Here is a 14686-nt window from a genome sequence, read left to right as displayed (position 1 = left end):
TGTTTTTATTTTAGCCCCAGGTCACAGTTTCATATGTCATACCTCTCGTCATACCTACCCTACTTGCAGTATCTTTACTTAGCAATCTTTAAAGCACGTGTATTTTAAAGGTCTGATTTCGCAGGCAGTTGAGTGTGTATACAAAAAGTACGTTTTATTACTAAATATTGTTTACGGTGTCATATAGATGACTCCTCGGATGATCCCATTGGTTTAGAACTTTTCGGGAAAACTCCGAAAAAATGAAGAAAAATGTACTGAATCAAGTTTCTTCTTGTGGAGGGATTTTTTTAAATATCAAAAGAGCAGAACTAACTCTCTTGATGTTGCTACGATGTTTCTAAAATTTTAATGCCAATTAATCGCTTAAGTCAAACATGTGGGGGGAGGAGGGCAGAATTTCAAATATGAATTTCTGGAAAACGGAGTGCCTGAAGATGGTTCTTCAAAATTTAATACGAAGGTTGCCCCTATAGGAACTCTATTAATTGTGGACACAGCATCAAGAGATCTATGCGAAAAAGTATATTGCAGGCGATAAAACGATCGATTTATTTTAGGTACATCCACTAGACGAGACTTCCATGTTGGAATTAGTTCTCTCATGAAGTCGCCTTTGGCAGCGCACACGTTCTCAACTTGAATACCTCATACAGAAGGTTGGATGAGGCTAGTGATGTTGATGGAAATTTTACACTTTGTAACTTACAAAAATGACGGTAAAATTACAGGGAAATTTCAGAAACCCTATAAATTACTGAAATCTTTGAAATTTATGAAATTTATTAAGTTTCATAAATTACATAAATTACGGTAACTTACGTGAAATTTCATCAAGGTTAACGAGTTTCATTTTACCCCTCCCATTGCTTTTATTGGAATTATGTTGCATTGTGCTTACGGCTTACCGCGTGTCGCCTTGTGTAATTGTGCTGACTTTAGTTTTGCGTACCTATGCCTATGCGTCTCTTGTGTGTTGTGTTGACGAATCAGTAAAATAATATACCTAATCTATTGGATTCAACGAACAAGGTATCTAAATTAAATTATTAATGTTGTCACAAAATTAAGATCACATAAATCTGGTAGAACGTAGAAGTACCTATTTAACAAGTAGGTAGACAGACTTAACCCGACGTTAACTATCTGTGAAATCATATGATTATATTTATTCTACTATGTCAATGCGGTAAATTTTTAAGAAAAATAAATTGCGTTTCTACCAGATATGTGTATGATATAATATATCACGTTTTTTATGATAAATAAATACAATGATGTATCAGAAACGTCAAATTTAACGTGCAGGTTATCTGTCAAAAAACGTTATTTTGCATTGTTTAGTATAGGCAAAATAACGTTTTCTACAAATAACCTGCACGTTAAATTTAACGTTTCTGAATTCTGATACATTACAGGGCTGAATCTCGAATATTTTTCCAGCATTATGGTTAAACCAAGGTCTTCAGTGTGGATGTATTTTGAAGAATGTATAGATAGTAATAAAAAAACAACATGTGTTCAATGCAAATTTTGCAAAGAAAAATATTCAAAAAATTCCACTAGGATGAAAATCCATATTGGAAATTGCATGAAAGCCCCCACCAGTATTCGCTCTAAAATGACAGCTTCATCGCGTACGTCTAGTCCTAGTACTAGTACTAGTACTACTAGTTGTAGTCGTCATGAGAGTAATGTTGAAAAAAATACAGTACGCACTTTATCTGCCGTTACACCCGTTAAAAAATCAAATTACATTTCTAACAAACAAAGATCCATGGTAGAAAGTTTTGTAGACGTAATGAAAGTAGAAGAACATCAACAACTGACAGCCTTATTTGCAAAGGCAGTGTTTACTAGTAATACACCACTATCAATTACAGAAAACAGAAACTGGAAACTATTCTTTAAAAGACTGAGACCCTCCTTTACGTTACCTGGGCGATATCTGTTATCACATCGTCTACTTGACGAAGAATTTGAGAGAGTACAAATTCATGTGGAGGAAACTTTGAACATTTCAGAAAATTTGGCCCTTCAGTGTGATGGGTGGTCAAATTTAAGAAACGAAAGTGTCATTAACGTTATCATCACAACCCCGCGCCCTTTATTTGTCAAGTCTGTTTTAAGTGGCACTGCAAGTCATACTGCTACCTATTTAGAAGGTATCATGTTAGAGATAATCGAGAAATATGGGCCACATAAATTTAGCGCAATAGTTACCGACAATGCCGCTAATATGCGTAAAGCAGCACGTAACATACAAGAGAAATATCCCCATATTGTGTCATATGGTTGTATGGCACACACTCTTCATTTGATGTGCTCAGATATATTGCGAGTAGAATCTGTTGAGCAGATCATTGTGTCTGTTAAGAATATTGTTAAGACCATAATGTCCAGTCAGATATTGCGAGCAAAACTAGAAGAAATAAAAAAGGACATGAAACTTACAACTTCGTTAAGTATGCCTGTCAAAACAAGGTGGGGTTCACATGTTAAATCAATGGAAGATCTCGTTAAGTGCAAATTTGCCTTGCAAAGACTTAGTATAACAGAAGACACACAAAAAGTTGTTCATACTATAAAACCCGTTATCCTAAGTGAGGATTTTTGGGTCAGTGTGGAGGGTGTAATAAACCTTTTAAAGCCCATAACACAAAGTATAACACTTCTGGAAGGTGATAGTCCTTCTATTCATTTAGTGTGCAAATCCTTCAATGCAATAAATTTAGAATTTGATTCTAATTTACAACTGCTAAAATTACAAGAAACGGAGAGGAATAACATATTACAAAAATTTTCAGAAAGGCAGCAGTATGCAATGCAACCTGTCCACATGGCTGCTGATCTGTTAAATCCTCACTCTGTTGGCTCATACTTGTCAAGTGAACAAAAAATGCGTGCTATGAAGTTTATTAATGGTTTGGCAAAAGACATGATGTTGCCAACTGCAATAGCAGAATTAGGTCACTACATGGGCAAACTCCATTTCTTTGCAGAGAATTTTTTGTGGGAAGTACTACCTACGGTTGATGCAATAACTTGGTGGAAAGGTTATTGTGGAGATCTCTCACTTTCAAAATTAGCTGTACGGATTCTCACAATGCCATGTACATCAGCTGCCACCGAAAGAAGCTTTAGCACTCAAAGTTTAATTCACACAAACAGAAGAAATAGGTTAACAAGCAAAAGAGCTATAAAACTAAATTATATTCAGCACAACAGTAAATTGTTTAGTTCTCAAGAACCTACGACGGTTCAGGATGACAGAAACTTCCAGCATCAGCAATCAAATATTAATAACCCTGAAGCACCACCTACTAGCAGTTCCAAAGAAAAGTACTCACGAAAATCATTCTCAACCAATCAAGTTTGTTCAGAGAGTTCTGATTCTGACTCTGTAAGTTACATAGGTACAGGGTACAGTACAGCACCTGTATGTCCTATTACAATTTATTTTCTGTATAGAATATTTCGTGGACGTCGGATATAGAAGGAAATGGAAACTCTGACGATGACTTTAGTTACAATGATACCCCGTCTGATGCAGAAGAGGAGCATATTGATGAAACTCCCCAAACCAAAGGACAGAAACGCAAACGCGATACTACTTGTCTACTTAGTGCAAGTCATATTGCTGGTTCCGACAGTAAAGATGATTCATTAGAAGTACTGGTAATATAAGTGAACAAGTACCTTTTCCGATATATTATATTATTTTACTTTCAGAACTGCAGTATACATAATGCAGATGAGTCCGTATATGATCCTGATCCCCAAGAATCCCTACTCGAATCTGATCTTCAGTCAATAAGCTGTAAGTCGTTTTACAAAGAAACAATACCGATAACACGCAGAAAGTAGCGTAAAGTACAAGTACAAGTGATTCAACCATTTTAGTTAATTAAAGAAGACTGTGAATTTCTTTTTTATTAGTTTGATAAGTAGTTCATTTGTTTCGTGCTATAGCATAAGTTTATGTCTATTATACAATGTTACTTTGGGTTAGGAGTTTAAGTTTTTAGTTTTTCTTATGTTGATTTACAATATACCTACTTCTAAACGTATTACCCATGAGTCTTTTCCAGCAAAGTATCAAACATCCACACTACACAATAAAATATCTTCCAAAACTCGTATATTTCATAAATTTCATAAATTACAGACAAAACTGTAAGTTACGTCATAAATTACGTGGTAAGTTACAAAAAGATAAATTTCATGAAATTAAACATCACTAGATGAGGCATCTGTCAAAAATCGCCCTATTCGTATCAATCTTTTGATTGGAAGTGGGAATGGTCGCTTGCTGCATCCCCATTAATCACATGTTTTTTTCACAGGGCCTTTTTCGCATCGACCGCCTATTAAATCCGAATAAAGAATTCACTTGTTTCATAATACATGGACCGCATTTTTCACACCCATTGCTTTGGCATGGACTACCTGTTTCGCATCGGCCGCCTTTTACATTGGAATAGAGAGAGGTCAATTGTTTCAGCTTCCATGGACCGTAATGTTTAACATTTGCACGCGTCCCCACCCCTTAAATCGTATTGGGAAAGGAACTTGTCCCTTACAACTTTTGCATAAGTAATATACATATACTGAGTGTTCTATTTAAAAACTTTTGGGATATTTAAGACCAAACTGGAAGTTAAAAAAATTTATCAAGGGTCAAAACATAGTATATGGAATTCAACAAATTGCTATTATGAAATGCGCGAAGCACCTCCACATTGTTCGTACAATATCTTCCGTTCTACAACATTGTCTTTGACATATACCTGCCACACTTCTAATAGGTAATGGCGGCGACTTCTTTTAAAAGGTACGGTGGTGTGGTTAGAAGAGTACCAGCGTGGCGGAGGATACATGAGGTTTCTATTTTGAATACTAAATACTAGTAAAAAGCAGGCTGCATCATAAACTCTGAATCAGTTTCATGTATGTAGCTACAAACGCTCTGACTGTACATAACCTTTGAATAATTTTATATTCATACCTTTCTCGTTGCATCTGAATCCCATACCTCATTTAAAACAGGAACGGAAAAACATTCTGGTAGGTAGCTGTAAGGTACCGGAAGACCTAAAGAAAGACTTATTTTCTTCGGCTTCGACGATGAATTTTAAATATGTGCGTTAATAAACCCACACGGTAATTGGCCCACCCTGTATACTTCACTCTGGAATTTAGTAGATGTCTTTCGACACAAATTAGCTCTTCACTAATGTGAAAATAACTATTATTTTTGTATTTGACATGACGCCTACGATGCGATGAATTTACGAAAGAGGCGTTTTTAACGTGGCTAATTCGTTTTTAATTTACAGCATTTTCATTGTCAATTGGTTGCACATACTGTTGCCCATACACAATACAGCCGAATTTACTAGGTATGTTTATGATACATTTTAGTGCATTATCCCAAAAACAATCAAACAATTTTGGTATAAAGTTCTTTCAGTAATGTGTTTTGAACGACAAAATACCTCCTTTCGACCGTTCGTCCCTCCATGTCTTCGGCTGCGTTTTACTGAAGACTACATTTTTGTTACTGGAATCTAATTATCACATAATTATAAAATGGATTGCAAAATTTGTAGTGGTAGTGGGTCTAAATTAATAGGAATTTTGCACACAGATTACTCAGTGTAGGGACAGGAATATATGCACCCTAACGCATGAATGTGGAAAGGTGAATGATTTTTTTCAATGTTCTTATATGCGGGTCCGTGAAGTTGGAGTGTCGACTTGAAAGGAATTAAGTTCCAAGTATCTCATAATTTTGTACTCATTTTGTGCTAATTTGTGCTGCCAATTTAAAATTTTGTGCTAATCAGGTTAATGAGTAATTCAACTTTCTCTGATGACACTCCAACTTCACGCTTGAGTGTCAACATCGATATTTTCAAAATTTTCTTTTACTATAATTTTGTGCTCATTTTGTGCTAATTTGTGCTGCTAATTTAAAATTTTGTGCTCATCACGTTAATGAGTAATTCAAATTTTTCTGAAGATTGTAGTGTCAGTTAGTTGGATATTGCCATCGCCGTTTTTTTGGAAAAAATTTCATCAAATGTCGACATTTTAGATCATTTTAAGCAACTTCTAAATAATAAAATTTTTCTGCCTGTGGGTACGTACCGTACGTACTATGTACAGTGTGGTCCAATTTCGATGGGATTAAGTGGGTAATTTTCTTATTAGCGCAGATAAACGAAAACGGTTTTAGTACTCGTGTCCTTATTTTTTATGCTTATTCCATTACCTTTGCCGGAAATAAGCTGCCGTCTTTGTTTTTTTCACTAGAGAGAAAAAGTGAAAAATGTTGAAGCTAGAACGAAATGGCTTTAGCATTATTCAAGCAGTTTTTAATGTAGATAACCAATGTCGTCAGTCGTTTCTTTCTAGACCTTTTAATAACCAACTTTTTATTTATTTATTATTGTCTTTATTTTATAGTGGGCGGAGTGTTCGCTAATTAGCTACTCTTTCCACAAAAAAACTTTTGTTATTATCTTTCAGGCAAGATGTATTAATAAGCAAAATTTATTGTAAAAAGCTTATTCTTGAAAATAAGTATGATGTATTATACATTTTAGGAAAGCTCGTAAAGCAATAAATTTTTTTAAACCATGGTAAATTGTAACTTCAATTAAAAAAATCAACTTTGAGTTACAACGCAGTTACTAAAAGAATTAGAAACAAACAAATCGTACAAAAGAAATAGGGCTGAATTTGTGTTTATGAACTTATAACATTAATCCGAATTATAATGGAATTTTGTGATAAAATGGTTACCCAATTTTCGTGTATAATTAGTCGTAATGACAATTATCAGGCTGAAGAACGGAATGAAGCCCAATACTAACTTCCTTATTTTTAATTATAGATGCTTCTAATAACGAAAAACATAGGTCACATAACAATGGACTATGGAAGTCCCGAATAATGCATGAAAAATGCTCGTACTTTACTCGCCTTAGGCACAAATCTCTTTACTTTTAACTTGTATGTCCACAGTAAGGTGCCTTTTGCGGCTTCGCTCTCTTTTTTTTATTACTCTCCCTTGAGCTACATCCAGGGGTGTATTTCCCACAAGGCGGACTAGTTGCGCGCCTAGAACGGCAAATTCTAGGGGCGGTAAATTTTGGAGGAAACATTTTGAGTATTCACCAGTTTTGGTTTTGTTTAGCAAGAAGCATGAAGCGTAGAGACCACAAATTTAAATATCTTATTGTTCGTTGATGAGCGGTAAATACGGCAACCAGGAATAAAACAAGGAAAGGAGTATGTAGCGTTCTTTTCTTACCAATTGATATTCCAAATTTATATTCCTTATATACTTCGAATTTTACTCGTTGATTGTTGAGTGAGAAATAGCAAAGAGGCGCAACTATATGTAAAATTGCGATACATATTCCCGAAGCTTCCCGTGCCCACAGTCCACAGTGAGAGGGGTGTGAGTGTGTTAGACGTGCGACTCTGATGCTTAAAGGCCGCCCAACAACACAAACCGATTGAAAACCAATGAAACAGCGTTGGACTATAATTCCGGAGGTCGGGTGTTCGAACCTGGATTGAGGTGAATTTTTCATCTGTGGCAGATACCTTAGACCAGTTGCGAGCATTCTGCCCGCTACTCTGAATGACGTTTTTCTGCAGTTTTCCTAATTCGTAAGGTAAATACCGGAGTAGTATAAAACAACTTCATACCTTCTCTGCAGAGGCACCTCTAAAAAGCACTATGCGGGTCACTCTGTAATTGGGCGTAAGCCTGTTGAGGGCCCAGAACAAGAGAGGAATAGTAAATAAATAAATAAACGCTGCTACATCTGCGGAAATCGATTATTCTTTACCAAATTGACGATGTACTGAAGCATCTTGCAATAAGCCTCATCTAAATTAATCGAGTTGCACCTCTCTTTATATTTCTCACCCCATCTAGGTATTCCCTCTGTAAACCCGTTTAGTTTAGATGCCAGTCATTTCTATAGTATATTTGTTATTACCCATAGTTCTTTGGTTCGCCACTAGAGGTCGTGATCTTCTTTTTTTTCTACATACGCATGTCCTATACTTCTTCCTTTCAGAGACGATCTGGATCTGGGTTAATTGCGTGCAAATTTTTCTCGATACGCCATTACTTTTTACTTGACTTTGTGTCAATCTGTTTTGGCTGTGAACATATTTCTATTGAGTGTTTTTCTCTATTTCTGATGTGCTGTGGCTGTGCTCCATTGAATACGCTTTGCAAGTAATTAGTGTGAGGTATGTACTTCAGCATTTTTCTTAATAGGTACGTTTTTTAGGGTTTTATCTTCCCTCAAGGTTCGCTCAAACTTCTCTCTTAACTTTTTATCATTTTCTCTTCTGGATTACTTTTACGTTATTCTCTACCCTACGCAGAACGTGGATGACATCGCAATTTTACCCATAGAACAACAATTTACCTGGACCCGCCATCTTAGCGAAATTGACATTGGCAACGTCACGTGAGACGACATTACATAACCTTCTTCGAAAATTTACACCTGGAGATGTACCTAATTGTTCATTACTAACTGCAAGTATTTGCGAACCCTTTTGGAGAATATTAGCTTTCTATCTTTACACCATCATATTCATTTTCTATGAATATCTTTACAATTCTTTCGGTGTCTAGAATATTATGGGTTTCCAACTTAGACAATACAGTACATGGACTGCTAATTAGCAGTACAAATTAGCACAAAATGAGCACAAAATTATAGTAAAAATTTTTGAAAATATCGATGTTGACACTCAAGCGTGAAGTTGGAGTGTCGTCATAGAAAGTTGAATTACTCATTAACCTGATGAGCACAAAATTTTAAATTAGAAGCACAAATTAGCACAACTTGAGCACAAAATTATAGTACAAGAAAATTTTGAAAATATCAATGTTGACACTCCAGCGTGAAGTTGGAGTGTCATCAGAAAAAGTTGAATTACTCATTAAGCTGATGAGCACACAATTTTAAATTAGCAGCACAAATTAGCACAAAATGAGCACAAAATTATAGTAAAAGAAAATTTTGAAAATGTCAATGTTGACACTCCAGCGTGAAGTTGGAGTGTCATCAGAAAAAGTTGAATTACTCATTAAGCTGATGAGCACAAAATTTTAAATTAGCAGCACAAATTAGCACAAAATAAGCACAAAATTATAGTAAAAGAAAATTTTGAAAATATCAATGTTGACACTCCAGCGTGAAGTTGGAGTGTCATCAGAAAAAGTTGAATTACTCATTAAGCTGGTGAGCACAAAATTTTAAATTAGCAGCACAAATTAGCACAAAATGAGCACAAAATTATGAGATACATGGGACTTAATTCCTTTCAAGTCGACACTCCAACTTCACGGACCTAACTTGACTTGAACCCCCTGGATTATTTCCTATGGGGCGACCTAATGTCATTAGTTTATACTACTCCAGTGAACATGTGGAAGATTTGAGAAAAAAAAGCGCCCTATCAAAAATCATCGAAGGACAAAATATCCTTAGAATAGTCCAAGGAATAGCTCCTTAAATTTTTGCCGCATGTTTAATATATACCCTGTATAAATTATTTTGCCGAGTTCATTAGGGGGGGGGGGGGGGGGCACTAGATTAAGTGCCAGGAAAGAAAGGGTTTCGATTAAAAAAAATTAAGTATTTCCAGTTTTTTTTTTCATCTTATTTTAAAGGTAACTATGTAACTAAAAAACAAACATCTCTTTTGGGGGTTTCTAACAATTTGAACAGACCACCAATATCGCTAGGGATGTGCTCCAAAAAGTTTAAAATTTAATGAGCGTTTTGGTCATTGCGAAATCGAGGAAGGTTGACAATTTTAAAAAAATACTAAGATTTCGGGCTTTGATTTTGAGAATATGTTCCTTTTTAATTATCTTTAAAATAAGGTAAACGCCGACCCCAGAGTTTGAAAGTTCTAACACTTATCAAATGCAGTTTTTATGACCCTTTAGTAATCCCCAAATTTCCAATTTTTTTCTTCGCTCGTTTCAAACTTAGGTATAACTCCGTCCCGGGGTTTTTGGGAAACCCTGTAAAAGTACGTAGTTATGTATACTGTGGTTCAGAAGTGATAATTATCCGTAACTAGCTGACCCGACGGACATTGTCCTCTTTTTTAGCTATGAATACCTATTCAATTCGGACTGAAATAAATAATAACAAAAAAGTTGCTGTGGCTAGCACAGGTACCACCCGCCCCACCTGTGCATGCGCGATTCTGCCCTTTTATGTCTAAGAATATGTGTCGCAAATTTGGTTTAAATCGGTTCAACATCAGTTTAGCCGGAAAAGAGATTTTGACACACTTGCCACAAAATCTCCCCATCTCTCCCCAATATAATAAAAAATAAACGCACTCACTTCTATAGTTGCTTTAGATGATTCAGAGCGAGCAACGTACCTTTTTTGCGCCAAATGGCGTAATTTGAAAGCAATGATTGTATTTCAGGATATTAATCAAAAAATGTATAGAATCTGGCCCATTTCCGGAAACCAAGGATTGTAGTGGCTCTGGTGGCCGTACCTATGGCATCAATTTCACTTGGCCACTGGCGCAACATAATCCAGGGCCTTCAGTAGCCTTGCAATGTGGACACACAAAGTTCTTTGGTCTAATAGCAACGATTTAATGTAAACTATAATCGAAAGGGGAAAAATAAATTTCAACATTTCGTTATTAGTAGCAATTCATAAAACAACAAAAGTCATGGTTATTCTAATATTTGCGGTTATACCAAAAGCTTAATAAAACATGTACAAACAGTTTTGTATGCACCTTTTAATTCTGAACAACTTTAAACTCTACAGTTTTTTTCTGTAAAATGTACAGGAGGGTAGGATAGTGCATAAAACTAATTTCCCATGTTAAATCCCTATGTTCCTACTTACCGAGCACCACCCGGTATATGTTTGACTTGTAGGATTACGAATTCTGCGACTTAAGTTGGTACCATATGTTGGTACATCTAATAAATAGCATCTTAAAAAAACTAAAATTCAACTGAAAATAGAAATTTACTCCCTTAGTGTTTCTGTATAAACCACATGTTTAGTCTGTCAACACTTACCAAAAATGGATATTTGGTATATCAAACTTTTAATATAAAAGGCGTGATTGCGGTGAAATAACTTTGAAACTTCTCAAAAAACTCACTGAAATCTGGATAAACTATCCGATCGAATTGACAGCACACTATGATATGAATCAATTAATTTTTTGACGGATATATTATGCCGATCCATTGCCGATCGATGTAGGTGTTAAAACAATTGCCATCGCACCGTCAAACGCGCGATGTTTAAATAGTCGTTAAGTTTTCTCCAATTTTCCAATTTTCTGAGCGATTTTCTTAGCTTTTCTTGCCGTAAGAACCTTCTACACAGTATTAGAAAACTTAAAAAAAAAAGATGAATGGAATCGGTCAAGTCGTTCTAAAGTTATTGCGTGACCAGAAGAAACCGGGGTTCATTTTTATATATACAGGGTGTTACACGACCGTTCGAAAAAAAAATCGGGTTGTAGAGGGCATCAAAACAAGCACTTTTTCCAAATAAACCGAGGGTCCAACGTGTTTCGTTTGGGAGCCACCCCCCAAAGAGTGTTGAAATCTGCCTTTCTTCTTTAATTTTTTTCTCAGCAACCATAAGAGTTACAAAGTCGGGTGGCATGTCTTTGAATAGGTTTTTGGGTATGCTCTTTCCGATTTTGCAATTTTTTTTTCAAAATTCCAACCCCTAAAGGGCGCACCCCTAAACTAGGGTGCAAAAAAAAATTCTGATTTCGACGAAATTTGGTATCTGGGGGTTTTTTAACATGAAAATCACGAATCTAAAATTAGTTTTTGAAAATTCGAAAAAAAAAGTTCCACTGCAATTCTTGGCGGGACAACGAAAATAGAGATAATTCCACGAAATTTGTTGTGTACATACTAAACGAGTTAAGGAACGAAACTGTCGAACAGTTTTTTAAAATAACTTTTCAAACAAAAGCTATACTCATTTGAATGTTGGTCCTTCGGGTCGCGAAGTGTCCCAAGCCTACTAGTAAGCCATAATTTCGCATGTGTTGGTTGACAATGTCGCAAAAACAAAAGATTAATGGTTTGAGTCGATATTTTGTTATTTGGAATTAATTCGGTCATTAAATGATTAAAAAATTCGATGTATCGATTAAAACACTTACCAAGGTATCTTAAAGCGCTGATCGATTATTTATTATCTAAATAAGGTAGGGGAAAAAGTCAAATCACTTTCCGTATGATACTTTTTCACTATGATCAAAAATTTTCATAATCTTAGGTTGAAAAATAACTTCCAAAAGAACACGCTCCTGGCTTACTAGTAGGCTTGGGACACTTCGCGACCCGAAGGACCAACATTCAAATGAGAATAACTTTTGTTTGAAAAGTTATTTTAAAAAACTGTTCGACAGTTTTGTTCCTTAACTCGTTTAGTATGTACACAACAAATTTCGTGGAATTATCTCTATTTTCGTTGTCCCGCCAAGAATTGCAGTGGAACTTTTTTTTTCGAATTTTCAAAAACTAATTTCAGATTCGTGATTTTCATGTTAAAAAACCCCAGATACCAAATTTCGTCGAAATCAGAATTTTTTTTTGCACCCTAGTTTAGGGGTGCGCCCTTTAGGGGTAGGAATTTTGAAAAAAAAATTGCAAAATCGGAAAGAGCATACACAAAAACCTATTCAAAGACATGCCACCCGACTTTGTAACTCTTATGGTTGCTGAGAAAAAAATTAAAGAAGAAATGCAGATTTCAACACTCTTTGGGGGGTGGCTCCCAAACGAACCACGTTGGACCCTCGGTTTATTTGGAAAAAGTGCTTGTTTTGATGCCCTCTACAACCCGATTTTTTTTTTTCGAACGGTCGTGTAACACCCTGTATAGAGATTATCGGAGTGGTACTGGTGAATAACAGGCCCGCTTGAGTGTATTATTCAAGTAACTAGGATTTTTCAATTATTTTCATTTCGATCTAGTTATCCATGAAAAAGATAATCAACTTTGAAGTTTATTACATATTATTATTATTTATTATTACATGTCATATTTTTTATTTTACCTCAAAGATATTTCTGATATTGTGGTGTCGTAAATTTAGCCGCAATGAACTAGTTAAAAAAAACAAGGCCAAAAAACAAAAGTAAAATGATTGTTATGTATAATATACTCAGTGACATGGAAATTGCAACACCAAGAAGGAGTTGGAATGTTTTGACCAAACTTGGCAGAAACGTTTAGCTACTAAAAGGTAACAATTGATTAAAATTTAAAAGAAAAAAGATGAAATATAAACATATTTTTATTAATAATAATAGTAGTCCCTCCCTATTGGTTACGCACTCCCTCACGCTTCGTAGCTTCGATTTTAGCAGACGGCCGATTTCCTCTTGAAGTATTGTGTCTCAAGCAACTGTGAGTAACCTCTAATTCATTGTGTAGAGCTTGCAGCGTCTGTGGAGGATGCGGTAAGTTCATCAGTCTTCTCTTCATAATGCCCCAAACTTGCTCGATAGGTGATATACTGGGAGATCTGGGTGGCTATGGCAAGAAATTGACATTATCATGTGCAAATAAGTCCATAGAACGTCTTTCAATGTGGGGAGGGGCATTATCGTGCTGGAAAAGTGGGTCTTCCAACTGTTGAAGAGATGGAAGAATATCGGGTTCTATCACGTCATCCACATATCGCTGGGGGGGTCATATTACCTCGAATGAATAACAAACGAGCCCTACTCCCATAAGTTATAGTACTCCATACCATAGTCCCCACAGCTTAGTGCACATGCCTCATAACAGAAAATTCAACATTGCGACGTTCCCCACGTCTTCGGCTGCCCTTCATATGGCCATCATGTATACCCAAACAAAATCGGGATTCATCACTGAACACCACCCAATGCTACTCTAGGTTCCAGTGCAGTCGCAACCTACACCACTCCAAACGCAGCTGGCGGTGTTGAGCTGTTAATGGTAACAAAAGATGTGGCCGATAAGATTGCAAGTCGTAAGCTCTGATTCTGCGGTAAACCGTTCGAAGTGTTACAGGACGACCTTCGTTAGCTAGCAATTGATCGGCAATTGACCTGGTACTAGAGAATCGGTTTCTTGTTGCCATAAGTCAAAGATGGCGATCCGCACTTCAATTGTTCTTTTTCGCCCCCCAACCCTTTCCTGCCCCCTCCCTTTCCTCTCTACGACGATCCTGCCCCTTCCCAAATCCATGCCCGATTGGAACGAATCATGGTGGATTGACTTCGGTTAAGGTGACTTGCAATTTTTGTGAACGAAAAACCACCACCGCCCAAACCAACAATACGACACCTGTAAACTACTCTTAATTCGCAGTAATTTCCACTTTGGCGTATCTAGGCATGATCACAGCCTCAAAAGAAACGATTAAAAGCGAAAACAATAAGAACTGTACAAAATCTCGCAAAACGTACACGATATAAGAATACTAGACAAAAATGAAAGAACTGTCAAATAAGCCATTACCACTTGATCCATATGAATGAAATTTTAATCAACTGTTACCTTTTAGTAGTTAAACGTTTCTGCCAAGTTTGGTCAAAAAATTCCAACTCCTTGGTGTTGCAATTTCCATGTCACTGAGT

The 14686-nt window shown here is 36.1% G+C and overlaps 1 protein-coding gene across 1 annotated transcript; it reads left to right on the top strand.

Annotated features, from left to right (window-relative positions):
• The first annotated feature begins 694 nt into the window (after nucleotides 1–694).
• Nucleotides 695–4229, top strand: LOC116169992. The gene is made up of 4 exons (XM_031486221.1): nucleotides 695–1032; nucleotides 1444–3403; nucleotides 3472–3678; nucleotides 3733–4229. The coding sequence occupies exons 2-4, from the start codon at nucleotides 1448–1450 to the stop codon at nucleotides 3865–3867; spliced, it is 2298 nt and encodes a 765-aa protein (XP_031342081.1). The 5' UTR covers nucleotides 695–1032; nucleotides 1444–1447; the 3' UTR covers nucleotides 3868–4229.
• Nucleotides 4230–14686: the final 10457 nt, after the last annotated feature.

Source organism: Photinus pyralis, unplaced genomic scaffold (assembly GCF_008802855.1).
Source record: "Photinus pyralis isolate 1611_PpyrPB1 unplaced genomic scaffold, Ppyr1.3 Ppyr1.4_LG4, whole genome shotgun sequence".
NCBI classification, from domain to species: Eukaryota; Metazoa; Arthropoda; class Insecta; order Coleoptera; family Lampyridae; genus Photinus; species Photinus pyralis.
Note: the sequence above shows the minus strand (reverse complement) of the source record. Positions and strands in the feature narration are given on the sequence as shown.

Excerpts from the sequence above, each read along its gene's own strand:
- LOC116169992 (XM_031486221.1), top strand. The coding sequence starts at position 1,448 with ATGGTTAAACCAAGGTCTTCAGTGTGGATGTATTTTGAAGAATGTATA. Across the intron at positions 3,404-3,471 it reads AGAGTTCTGATTCTGACTCT|AATATTTCGTGGACGTCGGA; the intron begins GTAAGTTACATA and ends TTTTCTGTATAG. Across the intron at positions 3,679-3,732 it reads ATGATTCATTAGAAGTACTG|AACTGCAGTATACATAATGC; the intron begins GTAATATAAGTG and ends TTTTACTTTCAG.